The sequence below is a fragment of the Numenius arquata genome, chromosome 2 (genome assembly GCF_964106895.1).
Source record: "Numenius arquata chromosome 2, bNumArq3.hap1.1, whole genome shotgun sequence".
Classification (NCBI taxonomy): domain Eukaryota; kingdom Metazoa; phylum Chordata; class Aves; order Charadriiformes; family Scolopacidae; genus Numenius; species Numenius arquata.
The window spans coordinates 3795273-3813959 of record NC_133577.1 but is presented as its reverse complement, the minus strand read 5'-3'; the positions used below and the strand labels follow the sequence as shown (position 1 = coordinate 3813959).

Genomic DNA, 18687 nt, shown 5'->3' with positions numbered 1-18687 from the left:
CACTCAACGTCGAAATGACCAGCCTTCACTTTAATCTACTTAGGCCCATCTGGTGTGACAATGTCTCTGCCTTGGTTGTTTTCTCCTCTGTACTGGTCATGCAGGAAAACGTACCAGAGAAATTTCTTTCTAGAAGGCAGGGGTGTACTATACAATTTTATTTAAAGACATGTAACATTTTCTGCTTAGCAAGAGAGAGTATTTGTGCTCTGAAATTTGCTTTTAGAATTTTAGCATTGCGAAGGCTTTTGAGCTAAATCCTTGAATTTCCTTTGGATGTGCATTTTTGTGGATTATTTTTATTTTTATCATAATTAACTTCTGCTGGGGTAGCACACATAATCCAAGTCAAAATCAGAACTTTGCCATGCTCTGTAAAACTTGCCTCCATCTCCTCTCTAGAAGTCCAGCATATTAATTGAGCCATACCTGCCACAGAGAACTAAGCACAACTCCAACGAAGGCACTGCAAACCCTTTATAAGAACAAACGGTTGTTGCTGGGCTATTTTTTGTTCTTACATCTGATTAGTAAAAGAACACCGAAAAGTTGAACAAATAACAAGAAATACTATTGCTTCATGCATTTAAATAACACTATGACTTGTCCAAAACAAACAAAAAAAAGCTAGTTCACCATACCAATTTTTTGTCTTATAAAGGCTTTTACACAGAATCACAGAATCTTCAAGGTTGGAAGGGACCTTTGAGATCATTACATTGAGATTCTCACGCAATGTCAATGATGCTGGAACTCAACAAGGGCTTTTTTTGAACTTTTTTTCCTGTTCCAGTAGAAACACTTTTTTTTCCCCACGTGAAAAACTACAAAAAGCTGGTGCTACAGATTTTTATGAAAAATGTACTTCCAGGCCAAATTTGACTAGATGGGTATTGTAAATATAAAGAAGGTAAACATCATTTTGACCCTTTGGACACACAAATAGCTAGCGTATAATGATTTTATATGTGGCAAGTTTCTTGTGATGATGGCTTTAAACTGCCCAGTGATAACAAAACGTCATTATTTTGTTGTGTGGTGACTTGTATATCCAATTCCAACATAGCAAAGAAATCCAGTTTTTTCTGAATTTATAGAGGAGTTTTGCCTTGGAATTTTAGTGGCTCCAGGCTTTCACCTACCCACTAACTTTCGTACAACCTACGAAGTTTAAATCAATAAAGTATACTAGACATACGGTGACTTCACAGCACGGGGAGGGGAGATCTTCACCTCAATGCTGGCTGCTGTGCTTGTGTAGGCATCCTGGAGCTTACATCTCACATCTTCTCTTGCACACACCTCTTCACGCAGTCAGAGCACAGGCAACCTCTTCACGTTCAGTGTTAAAAAAATCAAAAAGTAGTTTCCACCTTCTGCCAGGAGAGACAAACCCCTCGCTGCCGTTTCAGAGAGCTCAAGCTCCTGGGGAGCACCAGGAACCTTGTGAGCAATATGGACCTTGCTCATTTTCCAAAGCTGAAAGGCAGCATGTTCAAAACTTGCTTCAAAACTTCAAAAATTATCACTGTATGGAGCGTAATTTTTAATAGAACCCATGGAAACTAAGTTAATATATTTCTCAGAATTTCTTCATAAAAATCCCCTCCTTATCCTCCTCTCAGATGCCTGACGTGCTCTTGAAATTTCTGACTCAAAACCATTTAGGGTTGCTCCTCTGTAATATTGTTGTGCAATCAAAAATGGGTGAGGGAAAATCACGTTGACCCAAACCAGAAAGACACATAAACGTGGAACAGAATGGAAAAGCCACCAAAACACTGTTACATTTACCCAAGTGAACTGTGCTCCTGCAATGGCCAATGTCGTTGTGCCAGTAATTTCAGCAGCCTGTGTTGATCCTGAATACACTAAATGTAGCATCATTTGTGCACCTGACTGGTGAGAGATTCCTTAGTAGTTTTTCATCCCTAATGAACTTGTGTTTTATTCCCTGTTTGGGCTTAACTCTACATTTTCACCTTCCAATAATGCCAACTGCACATTTTTCCTGCTGGGTGGGAATTTGTTATTTTATACACAGCAGATGCATTCACTGTATGGCTTTCAGTGGACTAAATAATTCATGAATATGGCTGTTAGTTCTCTCGTCAGAGAATCAAGAAATGATGCTGAAGGTGTTAAACACTTTTTTTTTTTAGCTTTCAAGATAGCGGTCCCCAGTATCAACCTCCCAACATACTCTTAACTTTCCTCAATCGACCAGTGGAATTATTCAGAATCCAAATAAAAACACAAACTTTCCTTTATTATTTTTTTCTTACTGCAACAAATACTTAAATGCTTTGGTGCAGCTTCGCTCTTTGATTTCTTTGAATTTCAAATTTGGTCATGTCAAAAATTACCACAAAGTTGGTTTTTTTTTTTTGTTTATCTACATAGTTTTTAACCAAAATTACATTATAACACACGAACACAGTTTTCTCTTTAAGGCACAACACATCATTATGCACATTCTGTTTGCCAAACTTATAAAAGAGACAATATTATATAACCCTCTCCCTCCCCTGCCCCTCCCAAAAGAAAGAAAAATTGCATCCACTTCCAAAATCAGCTGCTAATAAAGTCACAGTAAATTATTTTCATCAATAATTTACACAAATTACAGGTCTAGACAGGATTGTCATTATACAGTCTGAGTGCATTCCAATTCAGATTTTCTGGGTTAGGTAGGCTAAAGTCTGGTTCAAACCTCAGTGCTGAGAATATATCCCATTTTGAGGAATGTTGTTGAACACCACCTTGTCGGCTGGAAAACGCATGTTGGTGCTTTGCCAGTTCGAGTCCTTTGTTCACTCCTGTCAGGGCTCACTTGGTGTGTACCAGCAACCTCCACAGTTTTAATTCATTTAAAAACGTTGCATATATAAGACCATAGAGCTTCCTTATGTAGCGCTAACTTTTAAAATCCATTCAGCAATCTGAATTCTTCAATTTGGAATTTTTAATTCCAAATATTTCTTCCCTTCTTAAGACAATTCATATGTGTAAAGCCAGAGGCATTGAGTCACACATAAAAATTCAGTGTACTTGAAATATATATATATATATACACATATATATATATATATAAAACCAAAAGGATCGCCAACTTTAGAACACAGTTTACAAATATTCTAGTTCCAGTGCTTGATGGAGAGCCAAGAGGTCCGAATGACTGGATATCCTCCAGAAAGGCATGTTGTGCTGTGTTTGTCAGAGGGGGGAAAAGGTCAGGAAAGATGAACACTGTGACACAGGGAGGTATATGACACACGCATTTTACCTATTTTACACCACCCTGTTTCTGGATTGATTTTTGCCTCGTAAAGTACTGACAAAAATCAGACCAAAATAGATCTGAGCTTAATAGTTCAACGGAAGGTAAAATACTTACATCATCCTCCTTAATAGTTTTGTTTTGGGTTTTTTTGTGGGTTTTTTTTGTTTGTTTTTTTTTTTGAAAAAGACAGTTATTTAGTAAGGGTTATTTGCCTATTGTTAGCATGCAAACCCCTAAAAAGGGGCATTAGCAGGAAATCCATTCCTGCTCCACTTATTATATTCTGCAAAAGACCGAATGATCATTTCAAGGGCTGTAAGACTTTTCATTAAAAGAGGCTTCACACACAACACTTAGAAACAGAGCTGGTTACATTTTTGTCCATCTAGGGGGAAAAAAAGAAATCTGTTTTGGGGAGAAAATGAAAAATAATATTTTTTTTTGTCTGGTTAAAAAGAAGATAATTTGTTTTGCAGAAAGCAACACATCACATCAGCGTCTGTGAGAGATGGAGATTTATGTACTATTCCCCTTTCAGCAATTAATCAGAATAGAAAAAAAAACCCCATCCTTTCATGTTCTGTTCAGATCTATTTGTAATTTGCTATATTGATCCATCTCTCTGGATTCTGTATCTAGTCATGCAATATAGCCAATGTTAAGAACAAAGCATGCCAAACTGGAAAGTACACAATCCAACCACCTTTATTTAGCACAAACTATGAAAGACCCATCACCAGTAGTTTACCCATATTAAGGAACCATTTGGAATGAGCATTTTGGTTATTTTCATTTTGTTCCCATTCCAGCTACAACACTAAAAGGGCACTTTATTTTACTGCTCCTAAATACCCTTTGCACAATGATATTTACATCGCTTGTCCTGTGCAGACATCAGGAGGCAAGATTTTTCAGTTTCTGCACACTTCCAGGGTTATACTGGGAAGTACGGTGCAAATCACTAATTTGTTTCCGAACATTGAAAATTTATCTGGTAAAATTTAGACTTGAATTATTACCACGAGAAAATTGAGTATTTCTAGAGACACAGTTCTTTTGTAGAAACAGAGATGTGGTGCACAATCTCTGTGTTCTTTCTCCTTTCGCAGGTATGTCTTTATTGAAGCAAATTATATATTCATCATATTTGCTCCACTAAACTACAGATCTTCATCTATGTTAGTAAAAAATTTGCACAGTCCTTTAGATATTTTTCCATATTCTCTGCCACACTTCCCTTGAAATCTCCCTGATTCCACCATTTAAAGAAAACCACCACCCAACCTTCATGTCAACCTTCATTTCTATCTTTCCTGCTAAATTTGCTTGAAGCTCACCAGACATTTTTACTGCAATCATTTTTTGTTTGTTTTTAAAATAATTTTGCATTTTTCTTCTTTCCAAACTGAAGTGAAGCAAATGCTAGAATCCAAATGGTTCGTTTCTCTCTACGTTTTGATCTCATCATGCTCTTGTTGCCTTGCATCTCGGGACTGAAATTATTTGGCATTCTGCCACTGTGCAACACTGACAGAAATGCAAACAGAAAGGCTTCTTGCATTAGTAGCTACGAATCACACCAACATTTCAGGAGACAGGTTACCTTTTTTGCTGCCTGTTCTTCTTCTACACCATCCCCAATTACAACATATACTACTTTTCTGCCAAACCTTTGCATTATTCGTTCAAAGCAACTTTCTTTCCCTGGAAGATAAATGAGATAAGAGTTCAGAGTGAAGTTACCTGATTAGCTGCATGTTCCTCATCTCGGCCATCTCCAATCACAACATAAGTTATGTTAGTGCCAAATCTGGACACTATACGCTCAAAACAGCTCTCTTTGCCTGAAAAACAAGGCACTACTTATTCAAGCCATCAAGTGAGTTACAGTGAAGCCCTAAAAAGGATTGTTGCAGTGGTAAGACATTGTTACTACTAGTTTTTAAAAGTTCCCAGCCTTGGGATTTAGAGCCAAAACTGGTAAGAAACAATTCACTCCCTTTTTGACACTAAGCCGCTCCAGGTAAAACTAAATCTCTTAAGAGTTACAGGAAAGCCACTAAGATAAAGGAAGTAGCAGCACTGCAAAATGCATAGGTCATTGGATGAATAATTGAATTTAAATATTTACCTATTTTTGTGGTAATATTTTTTCATGGAAAGCAGAAATTTTAATTCTAGTGTGTCTGCAACAATAAGTGATGTAGCAATGGAAAAAGTGTACAAAGAGCAGTGAACAAGCAAAACCAAATTATTTCCTGGGAAAACTTCCATGAACCATTTGGCTTTTTTTCGAGAAAAAAGCAGTGGAAGAAAGCAGGCTAAGCCAGTAACAACAATAAACAGGATTGAAAGGGACCAAGCAAAGTCATCTACTGATCTTCTCATTGTACTGCAGATTCAGTTTTACCAAAAAATGGTAGTGCTATCGATCCTAAAATTGTCCTAATACAACGATTTCACTGTTTCCACAGGTGATCTCCACATTTAATGAATCCTTTCCATTAGGAAGCTTCTCTTTGACATGCAACCTATATGTGCCCAATTTGAAGAAATCATCCTTCATTGTCATACCTCCCACCAATGTAAAGATAATTTCTTTCCTCTCTCCAATGGTTTTTTACCTTGTTTGTTATTATGTCTATCCCCACCCCGGGTTTTTCAATCTCTTCCCACAAGCTTGTGATTTCTAGATCTCTGATTCTTATTGCTCTCTTCTTGCTTTTTTTCTTTTTTTTTTTTCAGCTGTTCCACAAAAAAGGGCTTAAAATTAGGAAAAGCAGCGTGTCTATTGAGTAAGGACCAGATTTCAGTGTGCACAAGTGACAGCTGCCATTACACAGCGCAGAGATGGCTGAGATGGGAAGTGGAGAAAGATCTTGTACCCCAGGGTTTGCCATGCTCCCAAGAGGGGTGTAACAGTGGCCACACTGTTCCCAGAAGGAATTCCCGGTGCGGAATTACTCCGACAGAGCCTCTAGAGACTGTGCTCCATTTCACCACCTCCTTCTGTGCTGTTTCTATTAATGCCCCTTCCCTTGGTCCGGGTGCAATCTCAGTGACTGAATCCAACACGTACAGGCTGTGTGACAGATGACATTCATTCCAGAGGCTGCTCACCACCACGTGGCATTTGGGATACTTCGTTCCTTGACTTACTTTTTTAAAGTATTTGAGGCATTTCTGCCTAGAGGACAGCTACAGCTAATTAAAGGATGACTGAAGTAATAGCTATTCCTGACATTGTTAGAATAGGCACTGTTTTTTCACTTGTGAAAATAATTTAGGAAACATATTGTAATGCTTTTGTTAATGAAGTGTCACACTCCATATTATACAAGGTGTCACAGGTATAGAAATTAAGCATTCCTGAATTAATAATTGGTAAATCATGAAAGCTGCCAAAATTATCAGTCATGGGAGGCTGCGTCACGTTTCACAGGAATGGCAACTTTTCTTGGTTTACAAGAAAATTTTGGATGCAGTTTCCAGAAATCACGAAGCTCCAAACTGTAATGCACAAGAGGTACACGGTTATCAACAGAACAGGGAAGGCGCCCTTGTGGCATCCGTCAGCACAGCTTCTGTTGGTGACAGTTGTCGGGGCCATCACTGATGCACTGTGCTTCCAGAAAAAGCTTGTGAAGCAGTAGCCCAGCTTCCATAGGGCCGAAGGTCAGAAGAGACACTATTTTAACAGAAGTTCTGCTTAGATTTGAATTCATGAAGCACTTTTCTTCATTCTTTTCTGCATGCTTTTTTGTTTTTCTGCACCGTACTTAGGAGTTTCTGGGGCTTTGGACCTTTATTCCTTCAGGCATCATTGAAAACAATGGGAATTTGGAATTTATCAACATAAACGCATCTGAACATATGCAATGCCTAAGTCTTATAACTAACACTGTAAGTATCAGGGAAGTGGCTTAGAATCTATTCATTACTGGCAAAAAAAATATTGGTAATGCAGTGTAGTCAGAATGGACAAAAGTAGAGTTTTCTTACCTATTTTGGTTGCACTGTAAATATTTTCAATGGGAAAAGCTCCTCCTAAGCTGTATAGTAGAACTTTTGCAAGTGCTGGGATAAGCTGGGTTGTTGTTACCAACACGTTTACACAGTTACTCCTAAAACGAGAGAAAGAGTTTAAGATTAAATAGTTTAAAACCATTATCCAAATGCTGATGAAGTGAACCAGCTGTGGAGGGCATATTCAGGATTCCTCACCATTTGCTTTCACTCACACAGCGATGCTGCTCAGCACCATCGCTTCCAGAAAAATGCACATAAAACTTTTGGCAAAATCCTTACAAAAAAACATGCAGGTCTGATTTGTAGGAAATGTTCCACGCTGGTTTATAAAAAAAACAGGTCCTTGAAGACTGGCCCACTAAAATACAGACATTTACCATCACCAACTGCCTCTGAAAATAGGCATTTGAATGCTTTGAAAGCATCGTTTGCATCCTGGCAATTAATTGGCAGCAGCTACCAGCCAAATAAAAGAGTTAGAAGAATGCGAAAACATCGTTTTTTACTCCTTTCTTGAGGGGAAATAAACAGCCAATACACATTTCTGCACAACTGCCATCACTTTCTTCATGTTTCAAGAGTAAGAATATTTCTGGGAAGAGGGAGAGATAAGAATAATTGCGTTAATAAGCTGGCATTGAATGGTGAGGATGGAAACTTGAATGGAGAAGTTGTGGTAGCAGTTACACAACCAAAAAATCAGAGCCAGGCTACTTTGGGCACTTAGAGGCTGGAACAGGAGAGTGACCGTGGTGTGAACATGGAGCAGAGAGCAAATAGTTGTGATTTTTCCTCCTGGTTCTTCCATAAATTCCAACCAAGATCTTAGGCTACTATTTCTGCCTTATTGTATCTCAATTTCCCGTCAGTATCATATAGATAATGTTCAGCTGCCTCATGGATGGGGAGCTTCTGAGAAGATTTATAGCTGTACAGTTCTTTGAAGACAAGACAACAGACTATTATTTAACAGTCCTGAGTAATTTCACTGATTTTTCAGTGAATTTTTAGAGTTGGAAGGGACCATAAAGATCATCTAGTCCAACTCCTCTGCCGAAGCAGGTAATTGATAACAATTTTCCAGACTCATCCACCAATGCTCACCTGGCCTTTGTTACCAAATGCCTTTTTGAAGACTAGCAATTCAGAAAGAAACACAGAGATAAACACAATGGCTTACATAATTTTTAAACTTTTTTTCTCTTGAAGTGCTAAAGACACTGTTAAATTATCAACAATTAAGAGATATACATATTGCAAAAGTTACATTTAAAATAAATTTTTCACATCTTTCCACGTTTGTTCTCTCCACCTGACACTGCGTCTTTTCCCAGACATGCTCAGAAGGCAAGATGGCTTAGCATTCTTCTTTTTTTACAGTTTAAAACCAGATTTTTTGAGGATTTCTGATGAAATTTTAATAAAAAATTGAATAATCAGAATTCTACAATGCCCTTTCAGTGTACACAAGGACATTTTACAAGACACTTCATAGTATCTTTAGTAAATGCTAGAATTTCTGAAAATGAAATCACTTTGCATGGAATTTTTTCTATGTTCTATTCAAGATTCGTATCAGACCTGTTCTGTTCTTTCAAGGCATTAATTTATCGTAACCTAAAATGTAAAAAAATAGCCATTGCAGGTCCAAAACAATAAAAGTTTTTACAGCAGACTCAAATACATACCTTGTGCTGATAATTGATAACGATTTAAGTGCATTTGTTAGCCAGGAGTCTGTCAGAGCTTCAATCTCTGCTCTTAATTGCAACCATGCATCTCTTTTAGCTGGACCCAGAAGTCCTTTTATGTAAAAAAAAGGAAGAAAAGCAAAAAAAACCAAATTAAATACTGTATTAGTTTGAATGTATAGATTTTATGATCATTGTTTCTATTTTAAATTCCACTAGAACTTAAAAAAAAACACCAAAGAGAAAATCCATTGTCTTCAAGGCTCAGTAAACTGCTCTCTGTTTTAACTTGCACTCTGCTATATCGAGCAATGTCGGGGAATATTGCAGATACTAATAATGAGTCATCTGGGGTTTTTTTCCCCTCTTCAGGCCACTTTACTATGTTTCAAAGCATACCTTTCAGAAATGCATATTTTTAAAACCAGCTCCCCGCATACATCTTACTCTCTCATGATCGGAGGCAGTGACAAGGAGATCCACGCCATCGGGGGACCATAGGCAGAGACACTCACGAAAGAAGAGACTTTAGAATGAACTTGCCTTTGCAGTATCTGCGTATGTTTAAAACTGCCCTGCTTATGGCTCTGTATATAAGTGAACCTCAGGCTAAACATATGGAAATACATTTGTTTGCTGATGGCTTGCTCTTCATGTCCTGTTGTAGTTAGCAATGACAGCTCCTTTTATAGCGTGGCTATATGGCTGTACGTCTTATGTTCTCACATCTCAGTTAGTCCCTTAAAAGCACCTTAAAATCTCATTTTGGTTATGAATGGCCAGATTTTAAAAAATACCCAGCCTATTGAATGTTGAGACATGAGTTCTTTGGAACCAAGCTATTTCAAATTTAGATTGGGTCCTGGAAGAGCAGGGAAGCAGGCTTCATGACCTCTGGTATCCCTCTTCTCTTTCATACCCCATGTTTCCAAGAAGCGGTGACGACTCTCTTCAAAAATCTGAAATGAAGCAATCTAAAAATACCTAGTTTGATCTAGCCTTCTGTTGCCTTTTAACAGCTGTTTCAAAATAAATAGATACATATGTGATAAAAAGATTATTTTAAAACCTAAGAAGTAGAGGATGGATGCCCACTAAGGGTGGAATATATTTCAGAAGGAGGATTTTGGGGAAAGAATTAAAACCTTAATACAATGCACTACGTATCTGCACTCTGCCTTTGCAATGATTGCTCCTCTTACTGTGTTTCCCTATGCTGTGCTCTTGGACTTAAGCTCTTACTAATGCTCAAGGTTTTATGAAATGCAACAGCTTTAGAATCTTAGATGCATTAAGAGATATAAGAAAACCCAGCAAAATTTTGGATAATATTGTTTCAAGTATTCTTAATATATAAAAATTCCATTTATGACACTGATCAAGGGCAAGGTAAGGCAAGAGAAAGCCAACCATTTACTATCACCCTTCGCTCCCATTGCTTCATCCTGCGCCAAGTAAAGACTCTGAACCTCTAAGAGAAAATATACATTTCCAGTTTACATAGTTTAGAAAATGATTAAGGTAATGACTAATTCACTGTCCATCTCAGTAGTACTGTTACTCAGTTTTGAGATACTGCAGGAAGTGAACTGTCTGGCTTTGCTGCAGGTGAGCTTTACTTTTGAGTTTCACGTTCCTTTGAAACAAATTTCAGATTAATTGAGAAAGCCCGTGCTATAGAATGGGAGAGTGTTCACTTGGACTCCTTCCTGGTTGGGTTGGCCTCATCTTATCCTCAACTGTGGCTCAACTCGGAAGACTTCTAAGTATTCCCTGTTCTCACTGGCTCTTCTTGAGGGATTCAGTTGACATCTTCCCTTCCTCCTTTCCTTTCCTCCCTCGCTTCCTTCACTTCCATGAGTGAGTCCATGAATGAAAACAGTAATAGGAAAGTCCAAATGAGACTCAGCTTTCTCGCTGACACAATTAGCTGTGTAGGCTACAGAGTCAGCAAAAGGGGCTAGTGGTATGGCAGTGCTAGGGTTTGCTTGCATCCACTGGTGAACATAGACCCAGCAGAGATTTTAGCAGAGAGTGTGTGGTTACCAACTAGATCCTGAAAATGTAGGATGGAATAAGCCAGCCACAACCAACTTGTGCTGTGGAAACTATATGACCTCTTTCCTAGAAAAACAGCATATTTGAGGTAAAACAAGTGGCTCAACCCATCCATAAGGTAGGTATAGCTGAGCTGGGTCTGAAGGAGAAAAATGGGCTCTGTGGAAGATAAATGGGAGCCCTTATCTGTCTCCCCACCTCTGGTTCTCCTGCACAAATGGCTCTGCCATTACAGTCAGTAGCTTTCAACAGCCCAAGGTCCAGTCCCATCACTTTCCATTCAGCCCATGGCTTCCAAGGCACATTCCCTCGGTGGGGGTTCATGGCCGTGTAGTTTAACCTGATCAGCATTCTAAATTGGTTTTGACAATCAAACTCACCTCCTATGTTGTTCTTGTAAGTATTATACAACTCTTTTACTCTTCTGTAACGGAAAGCCAGCTTCCTCATCCAGTCAACCCCTCCTCTTACACCTGTTGGCAGACAAAGGTTTGCACTACTTGCAGCTGCATGGAAGCCATCAGTTGCAAAACTGTAGGTACTGCAAACACCCAAAATACAGTAAAAATAAATACAATGTATTCCTGTAAATACTCAATTTATTTAATCTTTGAAGAAAAAAATAAAAAAAGAATCAAATGCTCTCTCTTACCTTAGGTCTTGTCCATTATCATCAGAAGAAACATCATCTATATGAACTTGATCACACTCCTGTTGAAAACAAATAATTAAGTGATAAATTATCTTATGAGAGACTATGCTGTCCATATGCTTAGTACAGATATTGAAGAAATTATTGGTGCAGACCACTAAGTGCACCAGAAGATGGCAGTGTATGAACACTTACAGCTTCCTATTACCACCAATTTCTTTAAAATAACGCAACCTTCAACTCCTCCTACACTGTATCATCTTTTTAGTTAAAATAGGCCTTTAGAAAAGTGTATGTAATTTTAGATTAAAATTACTTTAATTGATAAACCCCAACAATTGCAAGTCTCGTTTACAGTCCCTCTAGCATTCCAATATTCCAAAATCACCTAAACTTTACTTCCCCGCTTCCTAAAAGCTAATGATGATGAACCTCCATAGGCATGTAATTTCTGTTAAGTCTCTAGGAGTTTGGATGCTTATCAGATTCTTTTCATGATTTATCCAAATGCCTTTGGCTGGAAGATCACAGATAATCAAGCAGTCCTGGAGAATTTCTTTATTTCCTAGTTTCGAAAGGGATGAAAGTAACTCCAGGGAACTGAGGTACACTGGAAAAGTGAACTCCTCTCCAAGCTGGTTTTATAATTGGATAGCTATCAAATATCCTTTTCTGCACAGTGGTTACAGCAGAAAGATAAGAAAATGTGGGGGAAGCGCAAATAAATAACTAACTCATGCCACCTTGCAACAGTAAATATGAGCAGGCATCATAATACTGTCTTCTGTAGTTGCTAGAATTAACTTCTTAACCCAAAACCACACCTGAAAGTGTCTGGAAATTTTACTTTCCTGTATGTAAGGTTTTTTTTTAATATTTAAAATAGTTGTTGTTAATACAATCCTAATATAATTTAAGAAAAAGTTCAAGGACTATTTGAAAATTACTCCCCAACAAATGATTTCAGGTAATTTAATCTCAACACTAAGAGAAACTGAGGCTGAACTTTCAAAATGCGCAGTTCTGTGCCTCAAGTAAAGAGTCAGCTGAGTCACCTACTTCAAATAAAGTTGCTGACAAGCAGTGCTTAATGCAGACTCTCTGTGACACGCAGGAGTACACAGTTCTAAGCTTCCAATCTCAGTCTCGCACCAGGGCTAAGTTGTCCAGATAAAGGATAAATCTGAACAGAGAGTGATTTCCAAACGCATATGCCACAAGTTCCTAGAGTGTGAATTTGGGGAATTACCATTTCTTCTTTCTGTTTTTCTTTGCACTGAATGAAAACTTAACAGAATTTTACCCCCACCCCACCCCCCCAAAAAAAAAGCAACAATTTTTGTATAAAATAAATACATGTAATTTCATTGCATCACACGAGCAATCTCAATTTAAAAATTGTGTTTCAAGTGGCCAAACTCTGCTCATCTGGCTTAATCCATTAAGACAGGCATGAGAGAACTTCATTCAAGCAACAGAAATGAAACATTCTTCTCCCCACTGGAGAAATAAAATTTTTTGGTTGCGTCTGAGGAGATTATCTTGAGCTGTAGAATATTTTAAAGCAGCTGCTTTTGGCTGCAAATAGTAGATGAAAAGAGAAAGAAGAGGGGAAGTGGCAGCTGAAATAAAAGATTCATTTCTTTATCCTCATTTATTATTTACTCTCCAGAAAAAAAATGCAGCTATACTCCACCCAGTGTAGGACAGGGACTCAAAAATCAGACAAAAAGCCCCACTGGGACAAATTCTAACTCCATATTTTGCAATATCTGAGCAATATCTAGCTTCATAATCACCTTTACAGATTTCCCTGGAACTGGTCCACGAGTAAATTTAAGAAGTTTAAAAATCAGTCCCATGGATTTGAAGGTGTACTAATTAAATGGAGGGCACACAGAAGCCCTGATGGAGAACGTCTGTTGCTGTTTGGGTTTTGTTAAGCCTTTCAGCTACATTGTTACAGCCTTGAAAATTGCAGATAACCCTTATGAGGATAATTTCATTATTAAGTTAAATATGAGTGGGTGGCAAAGCCTCAGCTGTTTACTTTTATTTGTTTATCTCACAGTTTGTTCATTGCCTTTAGGAACAGGAGACGAGGGGAACCTGCCGTTTTCTGATTGCTTGCCCCTTGTGCCTGCAAGAAGGTTGTTAAGTTTCCAGCCATGTGAGAGGATCAAACCCAACAGCATTTTCCAGCCTCCTCCTTTTCCCCCTTCCTCTTGTCCTCTGGGATCTGTGGGGATCGGGGATCTCACCTCCTCACCATACCAGTGACCAACACACGTTTGCTGACCCACAACAAACTCATGTGCCCACCACTCCTTGCTTCCTTTTAGTTTGCTTTTTCTTTTACTTGTCTACTTCAACTAAAATGTTTTACATTTTACAAATTCACCTATATGGTGTGAAAAAAACTTTCCGGGAAAAAAAAAAAAAGAAAAGAAAAAGCATGTGGTTTGAGCAGATTTGAGATATTTCTCTCTTTTTCCCGAAAGAAATAGGTAACTGGTGGTACAAGACAAGACCTGAGTTTCCTTGTAACAGAGACCAAACACTTGCAGGGAGGAATGAAAGAAAGCAAGCCCTCTGTCACTTGAAATGTTAAGTAAAAGTTAAGTTAAATAAAATTAAGTAAAGCAAAGTACTTTTTTTGTTAAGGTAAAATACTTTTCGCATCAGCTACAGCACTGGCTACACTCAAGTCAGGGTGGTCCACTGTCAGTGCAAGCTCAAAACTAAGAGAGAGAAAATGCATTTGCTATTACTGAAAGTACAGGAAAGGACTCTAGGTCCAATTAACTGGCTTTTGCTTGAAGCAATGCTAATTTAAATTGTATCTGAGTGCAGTCAATTCTCTGCAGCAATTTTTAGAGCCTGAAAATTTGAGAGGACAGAATTAACAAATCATCCATAAAAATTATCCTCCTGGAATGGACAGTAATTTCATTATCCAGTAAAAACACTGACTCACCACACTGAACACAAAAATGTTATTACTGAGGGGCTATTCAGCACTACACTTTCTCAGGCTATATAGAACACCGCTTTTTATGTATATGTTTCAGCCTCTGTTAAAACTAGTTTGACCTGACTCCCAAATTCTGAGAATTACCTAAATCCTATTTTTTATTTCTCATTTCCATTTCTGATGAGAAAAAAATGATGATAAAATCTTACTTAAAATATGGTAGGATTACCATAAAAATGGAAATGTAATTCAGTTTATTTGAAATAAGTACTCTTTCTTTATTTATTGTCCTGGGAGTGGAGGGGGATAATGGATTTGGATAGTTCGTGTCCAAATTCTTGCTTGCAATTTGTAGGAATTGGGGGTTTTGTGTGCACAGTATGACCTACCAACATTTCTAAAAGCTATCTTAAAATTAGTACTGAGACAGGGAGAAAAAACTTCAATTTATTCCTTACCCGGTTGAGAACAGAATGCATTTAGCCCGGACATTATTACAGAACTGAGTCCCATCTCTAAGCATTCTTTAGGCACGTGAACTTTCTAGAGCACCAGACTCCTATTTTCATGGCAAAACACCAACTGCCCTCCCAAGCGATACTTCTCAAGCGAACTAAAATTTATACACTGAGAATGAAATAGCTGGAGAACAGCCTAGCTTGAAATAAAAGTGCAGCTTGGCTGATTAGAGCATGGGTTACTGGGTCAGCGGGGAACGTCTCAGCAGATCGGAATTTCTGCATCAGCAGTCACTGTAGTGAGACAGATTTGCATAGAGGAAGGAAATCTTTATTTTTGCATATGATGGCTTTCAATAACTTGGTTATTATTACTAGGCTCTGGTATGTGGCGTTTGCAACCAAAAAAGACAGGGAAAAAAGACAGTTTAGAGGATGTAGTGACTGGAGAAAATATTACAGGAATATAGATTTGTTAGTAGATTACAGTTGTCATGTCCGGAGCCACAAGGTTTATTGTGGAACGAAGATGAAAGCAAGACAGAAGGTATGGGATCTGATGGCTCAGCATTAAAAAAGTGAGATGATGAAAGGATAAGTAATCTGCCTAGTGAATAAAGGCCTATCTTGCTTCTTCCAGTGAGAACTGAAGGTCTTGTGTCTTAATGGCTGTGACCATCAGCAGCTCAGCACTCACCTCCCCTCTCCTGGGGGAGGATGGAGAGAGGAAGAAAGAGAAAGAGAGAAGAGGGAGAGACCCCAAGTTTTATAAGGAGATGCTGAGGGAGCTGGAGGTGTTCAGCCTGGAGAAAAGGAGGCTGAAGGAGGACCTTCTCGCTCTCTACAACTCCCTGAAAGGAGGGTGTAGCCAGGGGGGGTCGGTCTCTTCTCCCAAGTCACAGGCGATGGGACAAGAGGAAATGGCCTCAAGTTGCATCAGGGGAGTTTTAGACTGGATATTAGGAAAAATTACACTGAAAATGTTGTTTAGCCTCGGAACAGGCTGCACAGGGAAGTGGTTGAGTCACCATCCCTGCATGTATTTAAAAGATGGGTAGGCATAGTACTTAGAGATATGGTTTAGTGATGGTTTTTGTCAGTGTTGGGTTGATGGTTGGACTCGATGATCTGAAAGGTCCCTTCCAACCCAGACAATTCTATGACTCTAAGTCAGAACTGGGGAATTCTCAGAATTCATTACACAGTCATCACGCAGATGCACCGTAACATTCAGTAATGGCCGTGTGCTCTACAAACATATTTAAACAGACAGATTTATTCATCTGCATATTAAAGGATGGCTCTACATACTTTGGCACAGGATGCCATGCAACTATATCATATTTGCTAAGAACATAGAAAATTATTATCTTCTTGCATATGCCAGAATGTGTGCATACAGCTCAACTCAGAACAAGAAGATTGGAATTTTGTAATCTCTTATAAGATAGTTGAAAATAGATATAAGATAGTATTAGAAAATACTTAATTGCATATAGAAATTGGTTTAATCAAACCAAACTGATTGAGTTATGAGATTCTCCAAGACAGTCCCCAAGTAGTTCTTCTTGATTTATCTAAAACTGAAAACTATTTGGCTACTGTTGAAGCTGGTGAAAGCATGTCCAGGGCTCTACTTTCTCACAATTCTGCTGCTGGAAGGAGGAAGTGCTGCTCAGGTATAGGGTGAAGTAGATTCCAGTTTCTTGACTTAAAAAGAGCCAAGAATAAATGATGTCTGCAAGGGATGACAAAGACAAGTGTAGCCTGGTACCTTCTGGTTTTCTTACTGCCTACAGTCGATGAAGGAACAAAAGAAGTGCACACAAGAAAAATCGATGTCCCAGTCAACAGAAAAATCTTACTTATCCTAGTTTTTTCCTATTCACTCACCAGAGACCTTCCTCTGGCATTTTAAACAAACCCCCAAAGTCTTCCAACTGCCATTAGTGGCAAAATATCTGTTCACAGAGGGAACTCTGGGATCGACTCTGAGTATGAAAACAACTGATTTAGACCAGGTGAAGGTCTGGAAAGACCGTATTTTAATCTGACAACTGTTTTTCACACCTGCAGCCTTTGAGGCAAATGAAGAATATTCTACCTTTGAGCAAGAAAGGGAGGGGGGCGCTATGGCCAAAAGGCTACTCAGGTATGTGAAGAGAAGAACACAGTTTCTCGTGGTCAGATTGTGGCACCCACTGAAAGCTCATATAGAGAACTTCAAGAGAAAGAATGGGAGGCACACATGTCCCCCTCCTCTTGGAAATGCCTGCAGACAGCTCTAAATTCATGGAAACTGAAAAGATGGCCATCGGACAAAGAGAGGAATGGGTAGTTTGCAGATTCCTTCTCTCATCCAGTTTCACGGAAGGACTCTGCTGCCACCAGAAGTCACTGCCACACGGCTAATCTCTCTCTGATTAGAGTATGACAAACTCAAAGTCTAGATAGGCAGAAAATGTCACGCACAACAGACACTAAGGCACAGCAAACCCACTATGTTAAAAAGCCAGGTGTAACGAGGTTTATGTTCCTTTGATTCTTACCTCTAAATCATTAAAAAATAAATGTGTGTCAGCAAGATTAAAAATCATTTCTTCCATTCGCAGTCCAAGGGTCACTGCCATTGGTGGATCCTTAAAAAACAGAAAGGAAGGTTAGCTACTGAAATACCTTTAAGTTATATCAGAATTACATTAAAAACTGCTGTATACAGAGTGTTTTGAAAAATTAACTCTGCAAGAAATTTCTCTAGAATCCTTTCAGTATTAAGCTATTTTAATATTATGCTACAAGAAGAGACTGCTGAACCTGTGTGGGAACATCTGGGGAGCTGGGGATGATGAAACATCAAGTTTTTTGAAAGTCAAGGCATTTGTAACCGGGCTAAACTGACAGAGGCCTGGTGGCCATAGGTAAACCTGCATAAAGAAGGCTGTAAACAGGGAAGGAACTTCTCACAAAAGATGTATGTAAGAAAACCAATATTTATTATAATGAGAATACATAACATTTTTCATCCCTGAGCCTTTTGTAAAAATACATGTAAGTATCTTGCTTGTCAATTTGTGGGCAGAAAAAAGTTGAGTCATGGAGCAGTAACAAATTTTTCTGACCCAATGCACTGACTCAGCAGAAGAGGTAGGAATGACGTTACTCCATGTGACACCCAGCCCACTGCACAATTCCTCTGATCCCTTGGCTTTTCTTCCCAACTTTTGGGCACACAGAAGTCCTCCCCAAGGTCTGCTAAACTGGACTAGGAAAGGTAGTCATCTCTACCCAATGATTACTTTGTAAGCAATTATCCTACACTGTGATAGGAAGGTGTGATTTAAGAGGCCTTTTCAGTTTCTAGTGTCTCTGCTCTACAAAAATACAAAAAGTAGTCTGAACTTATGCCCATTTTCTCAAATTGAGTTTCATTTTGGATAAAACATCACTGCCTTGCCTATTCTTAGGCCTATCTCACTTATTTCCCACCCTTTCTGCTGCTTCAGAATGTATCCTCAAACCCTGCGCTTGGTCCTTCATCCCTT

General features: G+C 38.6%; 1 protein-coding gene across 12 annotated transcripts in view; it reads right to left on the bottom strand.

Moving 5' to 3' along the window:
• Nucleotides 1–3126: 3126 nt before the first annotated feature.
• Nucleotides 3127–18687, bottom strand: part of EYA4 (EYA transcriptional coactivator and phosphatase 4) — a 73093-nt gene continuing 57532 nt past the window's right edge. For 8 of the 12 annotated variants that reach the window (XM_074144476.1, XM_074144482.1, XM_074144477.1 and 5 more), the window contains 7 exons: nucleotides 17695–17784; nucleotides 11714–11772; nucleotides 11442–11602; nucleotides 9001–9115; nucleotides 7286–7407; nucleotides 4887–4987; nucleotides 3127–3207 (listed from right to left, as the gene is read on the bottom strand). In XM_074144476.1, the coding sequence (XP_074000577.1) occupies nucleotides 3127–3207; nucleotides 4887–4987; nucleotides 7286–7407; nucleotides 9001–9115; nucleotides 11442–11602; nucleotides 11714–11772; nucleotides 17695–17784 (729 nt within the window). Of the gene's footprint in view, nucleotides 3208–4886; nucleotides 4988–5026; nucleotides 5128–7285; nucleotides 7408–9000; nucleotides 9116–11441; nucleotides 11603–11713; nucleotides 11773–17694; nucleotides 17785–18687 lie in introns of all 12 variants that reach the window. The other 4 variants (XM_074144475.1, XM_074144481.1, XM_074144483.1 and 1 more) reach the window with 1 other exon arrangement.